Raw genomic sequence first — 23,971 nt, 5'->3', positions numbered from 1 at the left:
AAAAGAGCCACATATACTTTTGGTGAAAAAAGAGAACATGTGCACAAAGAGCAGATTTGCAGAGGAGGTACTTCATAGCTATATTTGTTTGCCTTTGCCCAGGATTCTGATACATACACAAAACAAAAGCCAATTCAGCCTCTCCAACCTGCAAGATCCGGCAATCCCTTCCAGCACACTTCTTTCTTCTCTTCCTTTATGTCCAAGGAGAGAGAGGACACAAGGGGGAACAGCCCAGTAATTGTAATTAGGCTTGAAAGTATTGCAACCTATAATCAACCTCTAGGTAGATGGTGAACATTCTTTATTTCTATTAGATTACAACCCAATTTCTATAATAAGAAAAAATGTCTTTACAAGGCTGCTTTCCATCGTAGCAGTCAGTATAATCAACGCTGTGATCACTTGTAACTGTAATCTCTTGGTAAAATGAAGGTCCCCCTTACTCCTTCCATAGAATTTGTTGCAATCTCCTCAGATATTTTTAATCTGGAGGAAACTCCTCTTGTTGTGGTATTAAAAATCTGCAGTGCCTGACAAGTTTTTATCAGAGAAGGAAAGGTACTCTGCCTGTAAGGAAGACAGCTTTGAAATACAATTCTTAGGACTGTTTCTTCAGAAACTTAATATTTTAGCATACTTTTCTTGTTAACATCTAAACTGTTAGTATCTGATACTACCACGTCTTGGTTATTGAAATCACCTTGATATGTTTGGAATTTGACCAGTAATATTGTAGTCAAATGAAGTGATGTATTATTCATGCTTAGTTAGGTCAGCTGAACACATTTCAGCCTTACTGCGTTTGCAATCATCTTGACTAGTGTCATAATATTTTCCATCACCTCTCCCGAGGCACATTTAGCACCTTTTTTTTCCCCCTTTTAGAAAAAGAAATTCTCAATTATAGCTGTAAAGCAAACAGGCAGCCGAAATCCTCCCATTTCCTAAAGCTCTGTTATCCCTAAGGCATCTCAAACAAAAACATATCGATACTAATTACTTAGCAGAAAGCAATCAAGAAAATCTTCTTAGTTCCAACTCTCTTCCCTCTCCTTCCTCCTGCAACCAATGTGCCTCTAAGTGGAAAAGCCTGCCTTGTCTGAAAGCACACAGGGAGACACGATGGTATCAAAAGCAAGCCTCCTTCATGACCTTGTCCCCGGGAGTCTTTTCTGGTATCTTGTCCTTGCAGCCCTCTTCTTGTTCACCTGTGATAAGTGTAATCTCTTCTCAGCAGCTCCCAATGCTTCATTCACTGATTTCAACAAGCGAGCAAGCAACAGAAGAGGTATCGTTCGTAAAAACCTACCCTCCTCTCCCTTCATCAGTATGATGCCTGTGCTGAGATGAGCTATCATTGGTAACTCCATAGGAACTGGCATTCAAAATTGCCTGGGTTACAGCAGTAGTCTCTGTTGGCTGCAGAAGATGCTCTGGGCATGCTTGTTGTGAGCCTCCAGCAAAGAGTGCAGGGTGCTGTGGGTGCCAGGGTGCTGTGGGTGCCAGGCTTCTGTGGGTGCCAGGATGCTCTGTTGAAGCCAAGGCTTTTGTGAAGCTGGGCTAGGGCAGCCAGGGCTTTGGATCAAGAGTGAAAACTTGCTCATTATAAATAAACCAAACTAAAACAATCTGCTACTTCCTCCTCTATGTTGAACTAGGCTCTCTCCAAAGTGTTTAGGTCTTATTGGTAAAACCACTAAATTATCTTGAAAGAGTTTTTTTCCTTTCTAAACTAAATCATGTGAGCTGTCTGGCTAATTTTCCCTTCTAGTTAATTTTTAGAAGGAGAAGTGGATTCCATGTATTTGCACACTGTGTCTCTCCCACGCTCTGTTGGATCTTTCTGTACTCTTGGGGTTTTCCAGTCTCTAGAAGTCAGGAGCTCCATATTGGCAGAGTGGAATGTAGCCTGGCTTTGAAAAAGGCAGGTAGCTGTCATTCCTGTTCTAGAGTGTGAAATGGATGATTTGATCCAACCTAAATCATGGGACAACTTCGTTTGTATGGCAGATTTCAGATTAGTGATCTTTCACAAGCATAGTTTTTTGTGCCTTGCTCAGGAGCACCAATGGGACAGGAAAAACCTTTCTTGTGCAACGTGCTCTGCTCAAAATCTACTTCAAAAATGCCTTTGTTTTGGCTTGGTTTGGTTTTTACTCCTATGAAGTGAATATTTCTCTGGTAGTATGTAGAAATACAGTAGTGTAGCACCATGCTGCTCCACACGAGTGATTAGGATGAGAAGAATGTGATGTGTCAGCCTCTATAGAAGACAATGAAGAGAACCTGTTAAGTAGTATCACAGTATCACCAAAGTTGGAAGAGACCTCAAAGATCATCAAGTCCAACCTGTCACCACAGACCTCATGACTAGACCATGGCACCAAGTGCCACATCCAATCCCCTCTTGAACCCCTCCAGGGACGGTGACTCCACCACCTCCCTGGGCAGCCCGTGTGGTAGAGGTACTGACCACATGCAGCTCCCCTTCCTGTGGTTTGCCTACACACTGCCCACTATTAGGCAATATAATCTAAAATAATGGATTTTGTGGGGAGAAAACAATATAAGTAAATGAGAAAGCCTTTGGATGCCATTTGATCTTCTTACAGACATGGAAAGAATGATGATTCTGTCACTCACACTTAACCAAACCATCGTGAAGCCACGGAACAAGGAAAAAGCACATAATTTTGTGACAGTAATATTCTTGACACAGAAACCATTACATGAAATTATGATTTTAGGAAACAATGTTGCATATAGCCAACTTGTCTAGAGCAGTGCATTGACATATTCAAATATTTATTTACATTTCACTTTTCAATAGATAAAACAGCATTCTGCTGCACAAAAAGTCAATAAAAATCTTCCATAATTGATTTCCAAAAGTATTGACTTCTGAAGACCTTAATGGGGATTTATGGCTAATTGTTTATTTATTAATAGCTTTCTGTATTTATGTGAAGAATTCTCAAGAGAAAGAGTATGGCAGGGAAGAAAAAAGCTTGGCTTTGCATAAGTCAGGTTCAGTGCAATCAGTAATGGTGCTCCTGATGTTCCCTTTGAAATGGTAGATCATCCAAATTAATAAAAAGGATGATCAATGCACCATTAAAAATGAATAAAATACTCATAAAAACAAAAAAAATAAAGCCAAAACAAAGCCCCAAACCAGAACAAGGGTGGAAATCAGGAGAGAGGTAAAGAAGGTGGAATATTCTAGCTGCTGGTTTGTTGGGGTTTTTTTTATTGCTCAGGTGTAACGATGATCAGGAAACCAATAATGCTGATAAGGTTTCCCCTTAACACTATGGAATTACACAGGATCTAGATCTCTTAGTAAGTGAATGCATTTACCTATGATTCTTATTAGAAGCCAAACAGGGTTTCCTTAACAATCTGAGATGATGGTGTAAGTATTTACACTTCTCCTGTGCCCTCTTTTCCTGTACACAAATGCTTCTACACACAGCATGATGATTTAACATGAGCCTGAAGAGTAGAGCAGTTTCAAAGTGTGTGAAGATTTCCTTGCAGGGAAGGTGCTGTAACATCGATTCTTAAATTTTATGCAAAGCAGTGCTTTTCCCTGAAGGGAGACAGACCTGGCAGTTCTGCTGTTTAATGAGGGATGCTGGGGAAGAAGTCTGAAAAGCAGCTTGTAGTAAAATAATACGTGCAGATTTTGTGTTCTACAACCAACAACAGCACATTGATTTTTGGTTCGGTGCACTGGTGAGGTTGCTTGCTTTGCACTTCCAAGTGGTGTGAAGAGAGCGACAATGGAAGGACGAAGGCAATTAAGAAAATGCCAGCACGTTGCTGGTCTGAGTCGTGGTTTGAGAGCCCCCAGTTCCAGAAGCATGGGGACAATGAGATAGGAACTTTTGACTCGTTTAGCCCTGCTGAATGAAAGAGACAGAAAGAGACTGGAAAGTGGTGGGCTGCTGATGCTGTTGTTGCTTTCTAGTCCTAGGGCCCTGCTGTCCAAAAGAAAAGACAAGCAAAGTATCCATTCTTCACTTGCCCTGCCTAGGCTCCCAGATATCTAGAAGGTGCTTACTTCCTTTGTGCTTATAATCGGACGTTTCTAAGCAGCAATTTGCTACAGAAAAAGGCTCAAATAACAATAGCCATTATAAATAACAAATGCTGCACATCATTAATGACTTCCTTCTGAGTTTCTCAAGGTTTCCTAAAACATTTAGCTGAAATGTCTTTCTGTATAATTAACAAAACACTAACCTAGCTAAATTAGCAATTGGATTTCATCGTGACACTTCATTTCTATGCTATCTCGCAGTTATAATGCTCCCAGTATTCTTCTTAGCCGTGGAAAATATCTTTGGAAAGATTTCTTCTCATAAATACTCACAAATATTTCTGCATCATCTAAATACATTTTTGCATTAAAAATGCTTTGATAGAGCTATTTTCATTTATCTTTTCATGAGTGACATGAAATCTTTAAGTAGCCCTATAGCTCTTACGCTCTCCTAAGGGCATAAGATCTTTTCCAGACAAAACCATTCTATGATTCTGTGATAGAACTAGCTGTATGTCTCCTGTTTTCTCATGGATTTGCAGTTTTCTCACCACCTTCCACTGGAAACTTTAAAAACCTTGCATGTGAAATGGGCTGTGTGTATATTTCTACCCAACTGTTCAAAATAAAGTGCAAAGCTTGTAAGTTTCCTAGAGTCTAGGAAAAGCACAGTGTCATAAATCTACTTATAACCCTGCTGGCTGGTCCATTGGCCATAATTCTTGACTTTTTGTAGCTTTATCCAAAATCAAAGCGTTTAATAAGCTCTGCAAAATCATAACAAGCTGCCTACTGTAGCCTGCCAGAACTTTGCATGCTTCCTGGAAGGCAACAAGCAAATGGAGTTTCTGCTCATCAGTTTCCTTTAATTGCAGTGACCTGAAGTGAGGAAATCGGTATGAAAATCTATTTCTGACTTTACAGCCTTCCTCTATTAAGTTAATTTTTTTAAAGGAGTATTTAGGGTCAGAGGAAGAAGAATTAGCTGATCTAATTCTGCCTGGAAACCTGGTCCTTTCTTTCACCGAGGACGGCTTTTGGAGCTGGTGTTTCTCCTGGGGACTAATATCATAGGATGTTTCTCATGCTTGTTGCCTTTTGCCCAGTCACTGTGCATCCTTACCCTCCCTGCAACTAATGGTGTTGCCATCTGCTTTTAACTGAAGCACTCATCGCTGGAATGTTTTAGGTTTGAACTTGCTGGGAAAAGCTTCCTGCTATTCCCAAGCTCATGTTCTGCTTCATTAATTTTATATTATTTTCTTTCTCTTTTCTTTTCTTTTCTTTTCTTTTCTTTTCTTTTCTTTTCTTTTCTTTTCTTTTCTTTTCTTTTCTTTTCTTTTCTTTTCTTTTCTTTTCTTTTCTTTTTTCTTTTATTTTCCTTTTCTTTTCTCCTTTTCTTTTCTTTTTTCTTTTCTTTTCTTTTTTCTTTTATTTTCCTTTTCTTTTCTCCTTTTCTTCTTTTTTCTTTTCTTTTTTTCTTTTCTTTTTCTTTCTTTTTTTCTTTCTTTTTATTTCTTTTTCTTTCTTTCTTTCTTTCTTTTCTTTCTTATTTCTTTCTTCCTTCCTTCCTTCCTTTTTCTTATTCTTTCTTTCCTTTTCTTTCTTTCATTCTTTCTTTTTCTTTCTTTCTTTTTCTTTCTCTTTCTTCCTTTCTTTCTTCCTTTCATTTTCTTTTTTCTTTCTTCTTTCTTTCTTTCTTTCTTTCTTTCTTTCTTCTTTCTTTCTTTCTTTCTTTCTTTCTTTCTTTCTTTCTTTCTTTCTTTCTTCTTTCTTCCTTCCTTCCTTCCTTTCTTTCTTTCTTTCTTCCTTTCTTCCTTTCTTTCTTCCTTTCTTTCTTTCTCACAAATCTATACCTATGTAAGTCTACTTTGGTGGTTTTCTTTTTTGTTTGTTTATTTTCCTTTTTTTAACAGATCAGGATCAAAGTGAGTGATACAATCATTTTCTGCATGAAAGGTCTTCTACATCCTGGAAAATTACAAAAATTCTTTAATACTAATTGCTTAAGGTAGCTAATACCTATGCAGAGTTCCAGAAGAATCTAGATCACATTGCTTTGTTTTATTTTTGCTCTATTAAGCTGAGAAGTCTCCTAATATAAAAATACTTTTTTCCCCACATGCATATAATAAAGTTTTGATTCTCATAATGTGAAATGGGGCTTTAATAATCCAAAGTATGTATTTTGAACAACAATAACAACAAACCCAAGAAACTGAAAATCAGGCATTTTGAATGAAAGGATGTGACTGCAAAAGCTCTTGAGCAGACGCTAGGATATCAGTGTCAAATAATTTAACATCTCCTTAGCTCAAACCTACCCGAGTATTTCTAGAAACACTCTCTTGTAAGTTAGGCTTCCACAAAAGGCTGTTTGTTTGCTTAAAGTAAGAACCAAAAAGGTTTAGATAGTTAGAATTTTCTCCAAAAATCAAGTTTACAGGCAATGTGTCATTAGAAAGGACTTGACTTTCAATATATTCTAATTTTCTTATTTTCAGATGGAAAACCTTAAAATGTGCATGCTACATGTAAAATTGTACAGAACAAACTGTAGTGTTATTAAATATTATGTTTACAAGTAAAACACTCAAAACTTGGACTGTGCCAAGAATAAGCTTGCTAGTAAAATATGAATTTGTTCTTTTGTATGTATATACAGAAATGATCTTTAGTAATAAATGATGCAGAAATAAGGTGTATGTCCATGATGCCCACAGATGCCCTGTTTCCTGCAGTGGATGGAATAGATTATCACAAACTTAGTAGGTGGGTTTTTTGCGTGCCCTGCCTTACCTACCACTGCCTGTGGGAACCCAGCTCCAAAGGCAGAAGCACAAATACCCATGGTGGCCTCTTTGCTGCAAAATGGTGGCATGTAGGGATAAGGCTGACAATCAGTGCGTGACGGCTGGTGCTTCACCTGGCTCCTGAGCTGCCAAGGCTGGCTGGTATCGTTTGCTGAGCAACCTCCTGCCCCTTGCAGGCAGACCTTCTGCAGGCCACAGTGGCTCTGCTGCAGTCCTCACTTTCTAATGATTAAAATCTGAGGTAAGTGCAGTGTTACACTGGCTAAAGCTGGGAAACATTGTGAAAAGTTATAGGCAGCCTGGCAAGAAATAACTGGGGGGCAGAGGGAAGACCAAGGTAACATTTTTGGCATCTTTTAATTCCAGCCCCAGCCAACCACCATTTTCCTCCCTCAGAGACTCGGGCTGCTGGGTGAGAGCACAGGCTGGACTCCAGCTGTTTCTGTCTCCGGCCCCTCCGCGGAGGCGGCCGCGCACGGGAACAAGCCCCCGTCGCCGCCTACGCGGCCGCGTACTCAACCACACCTCGGTGCCGCTTTTGCGTCCTGAGCGCCGTGGCTTCCTGGCCTGCGTCGCCAGCAGAGCCGGGACTAGAACTCGCAACCCACCGGCCTGCCGGCTGGTCGCGCTACCCATGCGGCCACCGGGGCACAAGCGAGGCACCCGGCGCGCGTGCCCGCACGGGCCGGGGAGGGGAGTGGAGGCGGGGCGGCGCGCGGTGGCGCGCAGCTGGCGGGCGGCCGCGCGCACTCTCCCAGGCTTCCCGGGGAATCCAGCGGCGGCAGGAAGAGGCGCTTCCCCGCGCACGCGCAGCTGGCCGGGCGGGCGCGCGCTGAGCCGCGGCGGCGGGAGGGAGGGAGGGGGGAGGGGAGGGAAGCTGCTGAGGTAAAGTTAGGGGGAGAGAGAGACTCCGTCAGCGAAGCGAGAGCCGGGGAAGCGCGGCGGCCGCCATTACTGAGCCGAGAGCGCCGGGGAGGGAACGGAGAGGTGCGACGGGGTTGCGGCGCTCGGGAGCGCTCGGGAGCTGCGGGCCGGAGAGCAGAGAGAGCCCCGCGGGGAGGAAAAGCCGCCGGGGGCGCCGGCGTGGAGAGAGCGTCCCGGGAATGCTGCCGCTCCCGCCGCCGCCGAGGAGCCGGATCCCGACGGCGCGAGGTGAGGGGAGGAATCCGGTCCCGTGGGACCTGGCCCGGCCCGGCGGCCCGGCGCGGGGCGGCCGGCCCAGCAGGCGGAAGGGGAGCGGGGAGGAGGAGGCGGTGGCTGTAGCCCGGCGAGCTGGTGCGGCGGCCGCTGGCTGTAACCAGTTCAAAGGGCTGGGGCTGGCGTGGGGAGAGGGGCGCCGGCCCCCCTTCTTGCCCCCTCGGCTCGGCCCCGTCGGCCCCTCCGCGCGAGAGGGGAGGCAGGAAGGGCAGGGAGCGGTGTGCCTGGTCCCAGACAGGTGATGAAGGCCTGAGCAATGGGAGGGTCTGAGCCTGCTGTACGAGCCTGCCAGCTGGTCACGGTTCTCCAGGGAGGGAGGAAGGCAGGAAGGGGAGCTTCCCTGCTCTTCTCTTCTTCCTTCCTCATTCCCTTCTTCCCCCTACTCCTTTAGCTTTCTTCCTTCTTCCATTCCCAATGCATTTTCCCCCTCTCTTTTCTGTTCTTCTTTCTCCGTACTTCTTTTCCTCCTCATTGCCTCCTGCTACTCATTCTCGTCTTCGCTGTGCTTTTCCTTCTCTACTAAATTTGAACAGTTGTCAATTCCTCTCCTCCTTCCTTTCACCTTCACATATTGCTGGATATTAGATTTCAGAAAACTTCACTCTCCTAATGATGTGTGTGCATTTCTGTTTTTCCACCAGGTGGATTTTAAGGCTTTGAAATAGGGTAGCCAGTTGCAGTGTTGCAGCTCTCAAGCATTTTGAATCCCTTCAACCAGCATAACCTTTAGACTCTCTCCACCCAAGGAAAGCACGAGAGATATACAGATATAATGCTACAGTGTTGTAAATAGAGAATATAAGGAGTATAAACCACTGTTCTTACTAAAAATAGGAGAAAGACCATTTACTTATAAAAGGGAGACATACTTGTCACCTTCCCCCCCAGAATCCACCCCACCCTTCCTATGTACTCCCCTTGTGCCCTCTCCTGTATCGCTTTTGATATCAGCATGGAATATATTTCCTTAATAAGTAGGAGGGAAACGTTTTTAATCTAGACCAAAATAGGTCTGTGGGGGTATGTGTGTATTCTTTAGTTCAGTGTCATGCAGATAACTGGAGGATTTTTTAATTTTTTTTTTTTTTTTTTTAATAAAGATCCTTGACAGAAATCTGAAAACTCTGCAGAGTACAAACAGTGACGAGAGAACAGCATTCACTGGTCACTTGGACGTCCATTTTAAACCCATGCATTGAAGCCAGTGACAGCACTGATACTTTTTTTTTTCCCCCCCATAAATGAATGAGAAATTGATAGGTAGCTTTTCTTCTGCTGTGCTGTCTTACCTTCTGAAGGTTCTTCAGTGTGACAGCTGCTTTCAGCAGTGACATCAGTGACCAGAGTTCAGTGCTTTCTCAAAAAAAAACCCACCCCACCCCATACCATATGTATTTTAAATCTAAAGTACAAACCTAAAATGAGCCATGTTACAAACATTCATCCAGGTGCATTTTTAGAAGAGTTTATTCTCTTTTGTGCTTCTTTGAAAATGATTTTAAAGGCGTGATAATATATTACAATTCTATTTATAGCACTCTTCTGAAACTCAGTGCTACTGGAGCTTGGGGAGTATGATGTGAATTTGATCGTTTTCAAAGTATATAGTAGTGTATCAGAAATTGTTTAAGCATTGGCTACATTATCACTGGCTTGTTTTACTGTAGCAAGTTGCTTTTTAAGCTTGGAACACACCGAGCCTACATAGTAGGATTTTTCTCCCCCTTAGTTTTCCTGTATAAAGCAGCTGCCAGTGTTGTAAAAATGTAAATAATTGCAACCAAATGCCTACCACTCCCTGGTACTGGGCTTTATTTTAGCTAAGGTGTTGCATGTGTAACATAATCCAATTAAGTACTTGGGGCTCAGACTAAACTGTTTTATATTTAGCACCAACAGAATGAAATGCTGCACATGGTTCTGAGGTTAGAGATAAAATGTGCTTTCCTAAAGCCATAGGTGTTTTTCCGTGTGCAAACTTTGTAGGCAAGCAAAGCACTGACCAGAAGAATAGATTGTTCTGTGCAAGCTTCCCTTTTGGGACTTGTTTCTTGAGTAGACGATGCAAAAGGAATTCCATTCTGTTTCAGAAAGGTATTAAAAAGGATGCTGGGGGTACCTTAAGACTTCTAAAGGTACTTTCTTAACAGAAGAGAAATCCCATGTACTAGCATCCTTCAGGAATGTTTTGCATTAAACTTCAAAACACTCCCCACCGTTACTTGTAGTCGACTAATACGTGCTGTGTTCCTAAGATGATAGGTAGAAAGAAAGCATCCTTCAGGGGTGATACTCTCTGACCTTGACTGGAAGTTTGTGAGGCCCGATGTGCAGCAGGGAGTTTTGCTGGCATGGCTTTGCCGGTGAGCAAGCTGAAAACGGTCACATTTGTGGGCATGCCGTACCTGTGGGAGTGAAGCCCGCGGTGCACCCTTGCTGTGTGCTAACGGAAGAAGGCTGTTCGAGGGAGCTGGCGGTGGCGGGGTGGAGAACGCACCGTCCTGGGGAAGAGAGCTCCGTTGCCGGCGGCGTCGCCGCTAGGGGGCGTCGTCAGCGCGCGTGTCCCGGGGCGCGCCGGGCCGGTCCCGCCTCCTGCGGCCTGGCCCTTGCGCGCCTTCCGCCCGCGCGCTGCCCGCAGCGCCGCCGTAAGCGGAGTGCCGGCGGCGGGGGGGGGGGGGCGCTGCGCTCCTACCTGTGCAGGAGGGCCCAGTGCCCTGCCGACCGGGGGACGGGGGCTGGGACTGCCTCGACTCGGCTGTTGTATCTGTATTGCTCGTCTTTAATGGGAGCGCAAAACTCATCGTGGTTCGGTGGGGTTTGGTATTTTTTGTTCTTTCCTCGGTTTTATTTTTCTTAACTTTCCTCCCTGAGAATTGTTACCCTAACGGTCAGTGTAAGTGAGCTGGAATAGTCTCGGGTTTTTCATCAGTTTTAAAAAGTACTTTTAAGAGTATTCTGTTGTGCAGGTTATTGGTTGAACCCTCACATCGCTTCGTCCATGTATGTCTGCATTTTAATGACATATTTAAAGAAAAACCAGTTCAAAGTTCCCCACAGGAAAAATCAGAAACAATTGTAGTGAAGTTATTTTGACTCTTGAGTATTAGCTGTGCTTTTCCAGTTAGTAACACCTATTGAAAGCTGATGTAATTCACCTCTCATTAGTTCTGCGGGTTACATTTTGTGGTAAATTAGAGTTCTTTTCTTTGGCTTTGAGTTAAAATGCCTACACATTTTCTTGCACTTCTACATCAGCTGACCTTCAAGTATAACAGAAGAATGTTTGCATTTAAAGTACACCCAGTACCTGCACTCACAGTTTTGGAAATGTTTATATTGTTGCATCTTGGCATTGATTTTTTTTAAGTGGGCTAATTATTATGCAGACTATTATTTGCTGCTTACATATCCCTTTTTACTTGCTCACATCATGATTTTAAGAAGACATGGATAACCAGTGTTCTCATTTTACACAGGTGGGAATTGCACATAGGGCTTGTACAAGGTCCAACAAGAAACTACTGTTTGAATTAAGTCTCACAACTTAGTATTGAATCCTGGATTCTATACTGTGGTTCCTCATGAAGAAAACAAATGAACTGATCCAAATATGTGGGTCAGTGACATTTGTTGAAGTTGCTGCTGCCAGGATGTTTTTCCTTTTTTTACAGGAAATGCATTTTGGCCATTTTTTCTGTGCTCAGCTTGATCCCTCCTTTCTCATCTGCTTCTAGTTTTCTTTTCTTCTGTGTTTATCAGTTCTTTATTGGATCCCTGTTGTAGGATTTCTCCATTAGCTCTTTTGTGTTCTTCCTCAATAACTTTGTAAATAAGCCTGATCAGGTAGTGTTGCACTAAGAAGGCTTCTGTGAACACTCTGCATGTCCTTAGTAGGAGCTTCTCCTGTGCAAAGTGATTTAAGAATTTATTTTTCCTGTGGACTTGTGCTATTTACTTTGCTGTTATGATACAGGCTTTGAATCTGTTTTGAATACTCTCAGATAATCAGAAATGTGTAGATAAGCAACTGGAGAGGCCTAAGGTCAGGCCAGTGCAGTGCTTTGCAGTTTACCTGTTTGTTGTACCTTGATCTAATTTGTGTAGGCTGGTTTGCTGTTTGTTTTTTGTGAACAGCAACAATGACAGTAGATGACCCCTGGAATGTTAGATTCCAGCTACAGAATGTTTTTTTGGTTTTGATTTTGAAATTAAGTTCAGGCCCTGATTTAATCATGGGTGGCCTTCAGGGTATTGTTATTAGTAGGAGAAGTCTACTAAATTTAGTAATAACTAAGAGCTTTGAACTTCTGTTTTTTAAACACAGTTTTGCATTGATTTGTAATAAGTTGGGCAGTAATTTCACTCTTTTTAAAAGAAATTGATTACTTTGCAAAGAATTATTTAGACAAAGTAACTCCTTTAGGGGCGATTGTTGGTCATCGTACAAACTGGATGAGGTGATGATGTTGTCTGCCTGGGCTCTAGTAGAGCCTTTGACACTGTGTCCCACAGCATTCTCCTAGAGAAGCTGGTGGCTCGTGGTTTAGACCGGTGTGCTCTTTGCTTGGTGAAAAACTAGCTGGACAACCAAGCTCAGAGTTGTGGTGAATGGAGTCAAATTCAGTTAGAAGGTGATCACAAGTTCTTTTCCCCAGGGCTCTGCTTTAGGACCAGTCTTGTTTAATATTTTTAACAATGATCTGGAACAAGGGATTGAGTGCTCCGTCAGTAAGTTTGCAGACTGCGCCAAATTGGGCAGAAACGTTGATCTGCTTGAAGGCAGAAAGGCTCTACAGAGGGATCTGGTCTTTTCCAACCTTGATAAGTGTATGATTCTATGAATCTGAAAAGAGCAGCAGTTGTGGTAATCCATTTTCATTCTTATTGTGTTACCAGACTTACCACCATACCACTCACTCACCATCCTTTTCAGTCAGTGTCAGTATGACAGGCATTTCAAGGCATTGTCCTTTGCTGTATTGTTTATTGTTTGATGGAGCTTATTTCCTGGTAAGCAATCTGAATCTTTTCTTGGTATGCTCCTTATCTGATGCAGTTTCTAAAAAGGTTTTTGATGAGAAGATTTCTTATGCTTAAGTGAAAAAGATACCTCTTGGTAAATACTGAGAGAGAAGTGACAACATTACCTTAAGCTACATGAACCCTAGATTATTTTTTTTTTTCATTCTTGAAGGGACAGTGGTTGAATTATTATTTCAGTATGCTTTGGCTAGAACTGTAATTACTGATGTGTTGATAGATCTTGGAATTCTGGTATTTTCCAAGCCAAGGTTTGGTTCTTGATAATTATGAAGTGAGGGGTGACTTGGTATGAAAACTTACTGTCGGCAGTAACCTCAGTCCAGAGATATAACTTCCTTGGAATCAAGATATTTGAAAGTGCTGTGCATTCCAAAGGCATCCTACAAACCATTTCAGTGATATCTAACATGTTTGCTTTTACTTTGTCATCTGCTGTAGAGGTCACAGTAACTTTCTCTTAGTGTAGTCATACACGCTGCAGTAGCCTTTTTTTTCCCCTTCCCTCCCCCCCGCCCAAGTGTGCCTTTCTTTGTGTGGCCAGCTAATTTGCAAACATTATCATAAGGCTATGGTAATTGAAATTAACCCTGCAAAATACTGGTCCATGAACTCTTGGATCTAGATGGAGTGAGCAAAGGACTGTGGTTAAACACTTATTTTCACCTGCTTAAATAGTTGTGGGTCATGAACAATTCTGTAGTCTTTCAGACAACATTTCTACTTCAGCCCAGTTGGGTTTGCAGACGGTAAACATTTTTAGGTTCAGAAAACAATTTTGAAATGTATTCAGAAATACTTGGGAGTATTTATCTCTGACTTTCTTGGCTGTAGACCAAGCTACAAGTTCTGTGCATCCACAATTACTAAATGATGTGAGGTGATTATTTTAGTATTTATTAGATGCTAATAATATGGCATTCTATGCTAATGTTTAGCAGCAGACTTTGGGAGACTTGTATCTGAAAACAGGCCTTTCTCTGGCCTCTTAATACTTCTGGCTGATGTTGTGGGAGCCTGTCTTTGAGCTGTCTCTTGTGGCATTGTGCATTGCAGAATTCCAGGCATCTCCCTCTCCTAAGCTCCAGATGAATTCTTGCAGGAAGAGACACTTTCCTTTGTCTGCTCTTCCACATTCTCATCTTCAGAGTCCCATAATCTGTTTCCTCATGAGCAGCTATCTGCTCTGCTCACCTAGCTGTGAACAGAGGAGTGCTGCAGCTAGGAGGTAAGGGCAGGAGTGTGACTTAAAACTCCCATCTTCTCTTTTAAGTGTTAGGTTGGCTTTGCATTAAGCCAGGCATAGTGCAAGACTGTTAGTGTGCTGCCTAATGATTTTGGTGTTTGGATGCCCCAAGTTGAGAATTGCAGTATTGTTGTGGTAATGGTATATTGTTTATTGCTATCACAGAGAGAGTGATTACCCATTGGAATGGGCTGCCTGAGGAGGTGGTGGGGTCGCCGACGCTGGGGGTGTTCAGGGCGAGGCTTGACAGGATGCTTGGTTGTATGGTTTAGTTGATTGGGTGGTGTCAGATGATAGGTTGGACACGATGATCTCGAAGGTCTCTTCCAACCTGGTTAATTCTATTCTATTCTATTCTATTCTATTCTATTCTATTCTATTCTATTCTATTCTATTCTATTCTATTCTATTCTATTCTATTCTATTCTATTCTATTCTATTCTATTCTATTCTATTCTATTCTAAACCTTTTCTATCCAAAATAAAGTTTACTCAGGTTTAGACTTTTGTCAGTTAGCTATGTTATTCCCAAAGCACAGTGGAATTACTAAGAATAAAATCACAAGTGACAAATCAATAAGAATCACAGAATTGATCTGTTTGGGAGAAACCTCCAAGATCATCTAGTTTAACCTTCAACCCAGCAGAAAAATCTCTTCCATATCTTCTTAAAGTTAAGTTCAGCACATACATAGCATGGTGCTGCATCTTGCTTAAAAATGACACCTTTCCTTAGCTAAAAGTGGCTTACATCATGACCCAGTGCAAGTGCTTCAAGTTCCTTTTCAATGTCCTAACATGTGCCTAGCTGGCCCAATAGTCAAAGTTTGTTTTGTGTGGCTGCAGACTGAAGTAGTTGGTGCAAGAGAGTCCAATTTTTGTGACTTCATATCAGCATCCCTGCTGTAAAATCAACACTTATTAAGATTCTACTTCTAATTTGTATCCTAGTTGAAAATTCACAATCTTCAAATGTAATTATACTTTCACTTACTGATTTGTCACAGTCTGAGGCATTTTAATTTAGAAATGCTGTGCTACAGGTAAAAGGGTTTTGAGGTAGACTCTACTCTTTTTGAGTAGTAAAATGTATTTAGATACGCATTCATTTTATGTATTTTTACTTACTACAACAATTTTATCTTACCAAATCCTGTTTTGGATATTTTAGAATTCCAAATTCTGCTACAAGTGATTAGTGATTTTTATAGCTCACATTTTGTCTGTTATCTGTGACACTCTAATTTTTTCCAGAAGAGGCTTCTGTGGCTTATGTATTGTTAAAATACTAAGTTGAACTTAGGAATTCACAGTTGCTGAAGATGAATTGTGCCCTCTGTTTCAAATATATTAATACAGTGCTTACAGGATTTAAACCCTGTGAGTTAAGAGGAAGACCAGCTTGAGTCCTGAGCTCTGCTTGCAGGCTCTAAATGAGGAAAACAATGCTCATACGTAGGTGAAGTGTTGTACTGACTCTGATTGTTGCTTTTACTTTCTTAAGTTTGACAGTATTAACAAATCTTGCTTTCCGTTTTCAGATCCCTCAGGGAAGGACTTACTGAAGGACACTGCTTAAATGTGTGACATTACTGCAGGAAGATCACAGCAGGATAATCATCTTGCTTTGCACCTTGTTTTCCTAAGGGTAAGTTTCGGTTTTAGGTCTCCATAATCTTGTCCTTAAGGGGGGTGATGGGTGAATGAGTACAAGGTGATGCACCTTGTTCTCTTTATAGTTACATTTACAAATTTGAAAGACTGTAGAGACAAGCTTCAAGCTTCTGTGGTGTGACTGTAGAAGGTCAGGGATTCTTTCTGCAGTGATGTCATACACTTTGTGTCTGCTGTAACTCTTCAGCATTCTTCTATTTAAACACAGAAATGCTCTATTATTTTCAATTTGAAGGCTGAAATTAATTGGGGAAATCAAACAACCCCTCCTTTGAATCTGTAACAAAGATGAAGGGGGGGAAGGGGACAATGAATTGAATTTGTTATAACACAATTAGGCAGATTGAAATAAGATAATTGAACTAACTTGCCATGAATTTTCAGTGTATGTATTTTAGAACTGTACAAAATGACAAAATACTTTTAAATTAGTGGTGTGCTGAAAAGAACTATCTTCCATTTGGGGAGAAGTTTAATGATGATTAAACATGAAATGTGAAGCCATTATGATATCAGGTTTTTACCAGATTTATGACTAAATTAATAAAGATTCCATTCTGTGATTTTGCTTTGTACAATCAATGCAGGGTAGAAACCATAAAAAAGTGAAAATAAACCCACACTGGTTTTAAATACCTTCAGTGATTCAGTTCCCACTACAGTGAAAAACATTAGAAATTCTGAGAGACTGTTTGTTTTCCCTCTGTCAGTGTCCCATTTCACCTTCCTCTTTGTACTTAGTCACTTAAAAATGTATTGATTTGACAAAACATTTATTGCTGGAGAAGGAAGAGCCTTTGCTATGTGAGGATGTAGAGTATCTGAAAGTATTGATTGTTCCTTGTAAACTAGTTGCAAATTGACAATGTCTTCCTGACTAAATGAAGTAATCGTGTGGATGAAGATCTCTGTGTTCCAGTTTAGTGTGTGTCAAATCTGTATTGTGCTGTGGTAAACAGAAAACATTTTATAGTGGAAGTGCTGACTAAAATTCTCATTCTAATAGTCTGAATGATGCTACTGTGATAAGCTTTACTTTAGAAAGAAAACACTGGGTTTATTTGTAGTAACATAAACACTGCTTGGGAAGGATTTACTTTGGCTAAGTATTTTTATTCCCAGAGCTTTTCTATTAACTGTAAATTCTGTGTTTTAAGAGTGGAAAAAAAAATGCAGTGGAAACAGTAGAAAGCAAAATGTAAAACACAACTTATCTTTCTGAATGTGTCTGAGTAAGCTGACTTGAACAAAAAACCATTCCTAAAACATAGCAGAAAAGTTTGAGTTTTTGAATCATAAAAGCTATCATGTGCGAGAATTTAATCCAAGTTTACCTTCCTCTTCATTTTGTAATGAAATTGGTACTTTGTTATAAAAAAGATACTCTCCTTGCCTGTGATGGAAAGCTGGCTTTCTGTGTGTTGTTTTACATTGCATTTTGGTCAGTGGATTTAATTACAAATAGGGTGCTGTAAATAATAAAGCAGTAAATACTAATCACTACTATATTTCTGATCAGAATGTCAGTTTCCTATTTCTAGGTGTTAGTAAGTGACCCCTACCCAGGGCCGTGTCCAGGCTACTTTTGAATGTTTCCAGTGAGGTAGCTTTCGCAACCTCTCATCTCAGGAGAGCCTCTGCCAGTGCTCAGTCACCCTCACAACAAAGAAGCATGTCCTGACGTTCAGATGTACCCTCCTGTGTTTCAGTCTGTGCTCATTGCCTCTTATCCTGTCACTGCATGCCACCAGGAGCCTGTCTCTGTCATCTTTGCACCTTTCCTCCAAATACTTGTACATATTGTTCAGTTTGGAGAAGGCTCAGGGTTGACCTCATCAATCTCAGCTCTCCAAGCCTTTCCTTGTAAGAGATGCTTTTGTGCCTTAATCAGCTTATTAGTCCTTTGCTGGACTCTGTCCAATAGCTCTGAATCTCTTGTACTGTGGATCTGGACCCTGTGCATCAAGTGTGGCCTCACCAGTACTGTGTAGAGGGGAAGGTTCACCTACCTTGACCTTCTGACAGTCCTCTGTTCAATTCAACACAGGGTATTGTTTGCCACAAGTTCAAGTTGGTGGCTTGTATTCAGCTTGCTGTCCACTGGGATCTTCAAGCCTTTTCTGTAAAGCTGCTTTCCAGCCTGTGGGGTCCCAGCATACACTGGTACTTGGGATTATTATGCAGGACTTCGCAGTACATAAGGTTCCTGTCAACCCACATTTCCATCCTGCTGAAATCTTCCTGAATGGCAGCACAACCTTCTGCTGCATCAGCCACTTCTCCCAATTTTTTTATCAGCAAACTTGCTGAGGAGGGTACCCTTTACTCCATCATCCAAATCATTAGTAAAGGTGTTGAACAGTATTGGACCTAGTACTGGCTCCTAGAGCACACTGATAGTTACAGGCCCCTGACTAGATTTTATGCCACTGATCACAACTTGCTTTGCCTAGGCATTCAGACATTCAGTTTTGTATGTTTTTCTCATAATGTAGTTGTTTGTAAACCACTAAATACCTTTCTGTTTGTTATGTATGTAAGTAAAGTCTTCTCATTAATGAGTGAGTGTTAGTGGTAATTGTTATACTTGATGACAACTTAAATAAAACCACTGGAAAACCTTGCAATAAATCTGTTGGAGTGTAGGTACAGTAGTTTCTTTTTATAGTTGGTAAAAGTTTTGGGTTTTTCCCTGGATACAGAAGAAATGATACAACATTGTAATCCTAAAATCTCAGTCATAAGTCTCTACTGTCTGTGTGACAGTATTTGTATTTTTTCTGTAGAATTCAGAGTAGAGATTTCTTGAAAGCAGTTCACAGTTACTGTACAAGTGAAGTAGCTTACTTCTGCAGGTAGGTAGTGGCTGAGACACATTCCCAGCTTCCTGGTTATATAGCTTCTTATTGTAAAGGTTTCTTTACTGAAACACAAACTCAAGCCTACAGACACATGTGGAAGTAATGCTATTCATGCAAGTAAGCATGCTATCTAGGGGAAGTACAAGTGTGAATAGAAACGTGTATATGAATTTTGGATTGGGTATCAAGTTTTTCTGTTGTAGTGGAAAATACTTTCCAGTGCCTGTGAGCTGTGGAGAAAAACAGTAATTTGGGGGTTTGGGTATTTTGTTATTTGGTTGGGTGTTGTTGTGGGTTTATTTTTTTTTCAAGTATTATACTGATCCCCTATTAGAAAAAGGTGTTGAACTGGTATTAGACTGCCTAAAACCTGTTTGTTTTAAAAGTTGTAATATAAATAGTATTAACTTGAACAAACTATGAGTGTAAGATTCCATTTGAAGTAGTTGTAAAATTTTCATGGTGAGCAAACAAAAATGCTTTTGCAAATCTCTTTTTCTCTCATGGATATTGGAAAGAAATAGCTGCAGTCTTTAACTTTTTGTTTTCCTCCCCCTCTGTTTTGTTTAGGAAGATGATCCTGCTCGTTCTGGTTATCTGAGGAACTCTCGATGACAAGCTGAGGCAGAAACATCTGAAAGCGATTTCTGGAACCCTGGATGTACAACTTAAATTTGTAGGAACCTCTCCAGAATGAAAACCACATACAATTACCTTGATAATTGCAAAAGGATGAGAGGAAAGTTATGATGGCAAAAAACAAAGAGCCACGTCCCCCATCTTATGCTGTTAGTGTTGTTGGACTGTCTGGAACTGAGAAGGATAAAGGTAATTGTGGAGTCGGAAAGTCGTGTTTGTGCAATAGATTCGTGCGTTCAAAAGCAGATGAATATTATCCCGAGCATACCTCTGTGCTTAGCACAATTGACTTTGGAGGAAGAGTTGTTAACAATGACCACTTTTTGTACTGGGGTGACGTAACGCAAAGTGGTGAGGATGGCATCGAGTGCAGAATCCACGTAATTGAACAGACTGAGTTCATTGATGATCAAACTTTCTTGCCTCATCGGAGTACGAATTTACAACCATACATAAAACGTGCAGCTGCCTCCAAACTGCAGTCAGCAGAAAAACTCATGTACATTTGCACAGATCAGCTAGGCTTGGAGCAAGACTTTGAGCAAAAACAAATGCCTGAAGGGAAATTAAGTGTAGATGGGTTTTTACTGTGCATTGACGTAAGCCAAGGATGCAATAGGAAGTTTGATGATCAGCTTAAATTTGTGAATAATCTCTACATCCAACTCTCAAAATCTAAGAAACCCATAATAATAGCAGCAACCAAGTGTGATGAATGTGTGGATCATTATCTGCGAGAGGTTCAGGCCTTTGCTTCAAATAAGAAGAACCTTGTGGTAGTGGAAACGTCGGCAAGATTCAATGTCAACGTTGAAACGTGTTTTACTGCACTGGTACAAATGATGGACAAAACTCGGGGTAAACCAAAAATAATCCCCTATCTGGATGCCTACAAAACTCAAAGACAGCTGGTTGTTACAGCAACAGATAAGTTTGAAAAGCTTGTCCAAACTGTGAGAGACTATCATGCCACTTGGAAAACTGTCAGTAATAAACTGAAAAACCACCCTGATTATGAAGAGTACATAAATTTGGAAGGAACGAAAAAGGCCAAAAATACTTTTTCAAAACACATAGAGCAACTTAAACAGGAACATATTAGAAAAAGGAAAGAAGAATACATTAATGCATTGCCAAGAGCTCTTAATACCCTGCTGTCGAATCTTGATGAAATTGAACACTTGGGCTGGGCGGAAGCCTTGAAGATAATGGAGAAAAGGCCTGACTTCCAGTCCTGTTTTGTAGTGCTTGAAAAAACACCCTGGGATGAAACTGACCATATAGATAAAGTGAATGACAGAAGGATTCCATTTGACCTTCTCACTACACTAGAGGCAGAAAAAGTTTATCAGAACCATGTGCAGCATCTTATATCTGAAAAGAGGAGGGTTGAAATGAAGGAGAAGTTCAAAAAAACTCTTGAGAAAATCCAGTTCATTTCACCCGGACAGCCATGGGAAGAAGTTATATGTTTTGTGGTGGAGGATGAGGCATTCAAATACATCACTGATGCAGACAGTAAAGAAGTGTATGCTAGACATCAGAGGGAGATTGTTGAAAAAGCCAAAGAGGAGTTTCAGGAAATGCTTTTTGAACATTCGGAGCTGTTTTATGACCTGGATCTGAACGCAACACCAAGTTCAGATAAAATGAGCGAAATTCATGCAGTTCTGAGTGAAGAACCTAGATACAAAGCTTTACAGAAACTTGCACCTGATAGAGAATCTCTCCTGCTTAAACACATAGGGTTTGTTTATCACCCAACTAAAGAGACTTGTCTCAGTGGCCAGAATTGCACTGACATTAAAGTGGAGCAGTTACTTGCCAGCAGTCTTCTGCAGCTAGACCATGGCCGCTCAAACTTATACCATGATAGTGCCAACATCGATAAAGTCAATCTTTTCATTTTGGGCAAAGATGGCCTTGCACAAGAATTGGCAAATGAAATTCGGACACAGTCCACTGATGATGAATATGCATTAGATGGGAAAATATATGAACTAGATCTTAGGCCAGTTGATGCGAAATCCCCATACCTGTTGACTCAGCTGTGGACCTCAACCTTCAAACCGCATGGTTGTTTCTGTGTCTTTAACTCTATCGAATCACTGAATTTTATAGGGGAATGCATTGCAAAAATAAGGGCTGAAGCATCTCAGATAAGGAGAGACAAGTATATGGCTAATCTTCCATTTACGTTAATACTGGCTAACCAGAGGGACAGTGTTAGTAAAAATCTGCCTATTCTTAGACATCAGGGACAGCAATTGGCTAACAAATTACAGTGTCCTTTTGTAGATGTGCCTGCTGGTACCTATCCACGCAAATTTAATGAGACCCAAATAAAACAAGCTCTGAGGGGAGTACTGGAAGCGGTTAAACACAATTTTGATGTTGTAAGCCCAGTTCCTACCATTAAAGATCTGTCAGAAGCTGACTTAAGGATTGTCATGTGTGCCATGTGTGGTGATCCGTTTAGTGTGGATCTGATTCTTTCCCCCTTCCTTGACTCTCACTCCTGTAGTGCTGCTCAGGCTGGCCAAAATAATTCTTTAATGCTTGACAAAATCATAGGTGAAAAGAGGCGTCGAATACAGATAACTATATTGTCATATCATTCTTCAATTGGTGTGAGGAAAGACGAACTTGTTCATGGATATATCCTGGTCTATTCTGCAAAGCGAAAGGCGTCTATGGGAATGCTTCGGGCATTTCTCTCTGAAGTTCAGGATACGATTCCTGTCCAGTTGGTGGCTGTTACTGATAGCCAGGCAGACTTCTTTGAGAATGAAGCAATCAAGGAACTCATGACTGAAGGAGAGCACATAGCAACAGAGATTACTGCTAAGTTTACAGCTTTATATTCATTGTCTCAGTATCACCGTCAAACCGAGGTTTTCACTTTGTTCTTCAGTGATGTGTTAGAGAAGAAAAACATGATTGAGAGTTCTTATATGTCAGACAGCACAAGGGAAACAATGCATACAAGTGAAGATGTCTTTCCACGATCTCCCAGAGGAGGTTCCCTTGACTATAATTATCCAGATTCAGAGGATGATACTGAAGGACCACCACCTTACAGTCCGATTGGTGATGATGTAAGATTACTTCCAGCACCTAGTGACCGTTCAAAGTACCGATTGGATTTGGAAGGGAATGAGTATCCTATTCACAGTACACCACTCAATTGTCATGACCATGAACGCAACCATAAAGTGCCTCCTCCAATAAAACCGAAACCGCTTGTTCCAAGAACAAATGTGAAAAAACTGGACCCTAACCTCCTGAAAACGATTGAGGCAGGTATTGGCAAAAACCCCAGGAAACAACCCTCCCGAGTGCCTGCAGCACCATCAGAAGATATAGACCAATCTGACAACTATGCTGAACCTCTTGACACTATTTTCAAACCTAAGGGCTTTGGAGATGATATCTACGCGGTTCCAGACGATAGTCAGAATCGTATTATTAAGGTTCGAAACTCGATTGTTATAAACAGCCAAGGTGAGGAAGAAAATGGGTTTTCTGATAGGGTGTCCAAAAGTCATGGGGAAAGAAGGCCTTCAAAATACAAATACAAGTCTAAGACTCTGTTCAGCAAAGCTAAGTCTTACTATAGGAGAACACATTCAGATGCAAGTGACGATGAGGCATTCACCACCTCTAAAACTAAAAGGAAAGGGAGACATCGTGGAAGTGAAGAAGATCCACTGCTTTCACCTGTTGAAACATGGAAGGGTGGCATAGATAACCCTGCTATTACGTCGGATCAAGAACTGGATGATAAAAAAATGAAAAAGAAAACCCAAAAAGTGAAAGAAGATAAGAAGGTAAGTCAATCGATTTACATTTAGTATATAAATTCTTGTGCTTTCTAGGAAGGGAAGAGGCAAAATGTGCAAGAATTGCACCCAGTTTTGAAATGAGTGCTTTAAAATTTTGATACAGCATTGCTTGGGGGTTTTTTGTGTTGCTTGGAGCAAGCAAAGCTGAGAGAATGAGATGATTTGTCAGTTGCTTAATAAGTTTCAGTTTTTTTCACCTGTATGTATACAAGCGCAGTCTCCCTTCCATATGAGTAAGTGAAGATAGAATTCACTCCGTAGATCCTTTTTTGTTACTTGTAGCTTTTAATTAAAAGAAAAAAAGGGAAAAGAACAGATAAATAAAAAGCTGCTTTATGAGTTCTTGTGTAGAACTGGTTCTTTCAGTTTGTGCAGTTCTGGCTGCTGGAATGAAGTTTAGGGTTGGTGAATGAAAGGAGTGGTTTCTTTTTAATTCTCAGTTGTCTACCTGGAACTCTAAACCAAGAGCACGAAAAGGCAACTTTGTACAGTGGTTTTACTGATGGTTTCATTTTCCTAGTGTGGGCAAGCAAATAATCTAGTTGAAAGCTGTTCTGCCTGTACAAATCTCTATTCAAACAAAATAAAGGGAACAAAATGCCTAC

The 23,971-nt window shown here is 41.1% G+C and overlaps 1 protein-coding gene across 1 annotated transcript in view; it reads left to right on the top strand.

Annotated features, from left to right (window-relative positions):
• Positions 1–7,749: 7,749 nt before the first annotated feature.
• Positions 7,750–23,971, top strand: part of ARHGAP5 (Rho GTPase activating protein 5) — a 47,112-nt gene continuing 30,890 nt past the window's right edge. Inside the window, exons 1-3 of the mRNA XM_054162089.1 lie at positions 7,750–8,016; positions 15,889–15,995; positions 19,453–23,351. Of these exons, the coding sequence (XP_054018064.1) occupies positions 19,629–23,351 (3,723 nt within the window). The 5' untranslated portion in view covers positions 7,750–8,016; positions 15,889–15,995; positions 19,453–19,628. The remainder of the gene's footprint in view (positions 8,017–15,888; positions 15,996–19,452; positions 23,352–23,971) is intronic.

The sequence above is a fragment of the Dryobates pubescens genome, chromosome 5 (genome assembly GCF_014839835.1).
Source record: "Dryobates pubescens isolate bDryPub1 chromosome 5, bDryPub1.pri, whole genome shotgun sequence".
Classification (NCBI taxonomy): Eukaryota; Metazoa; Chordata; class Aves; order Piciformes; family Picidae; genus Dryobates; species Dryobates pubescens.
The sequence above is the reverse complement of the archived record's forward strand: the minus strand, read 5'-3'. Positions and strand labels throughout refer to the sequence as shown.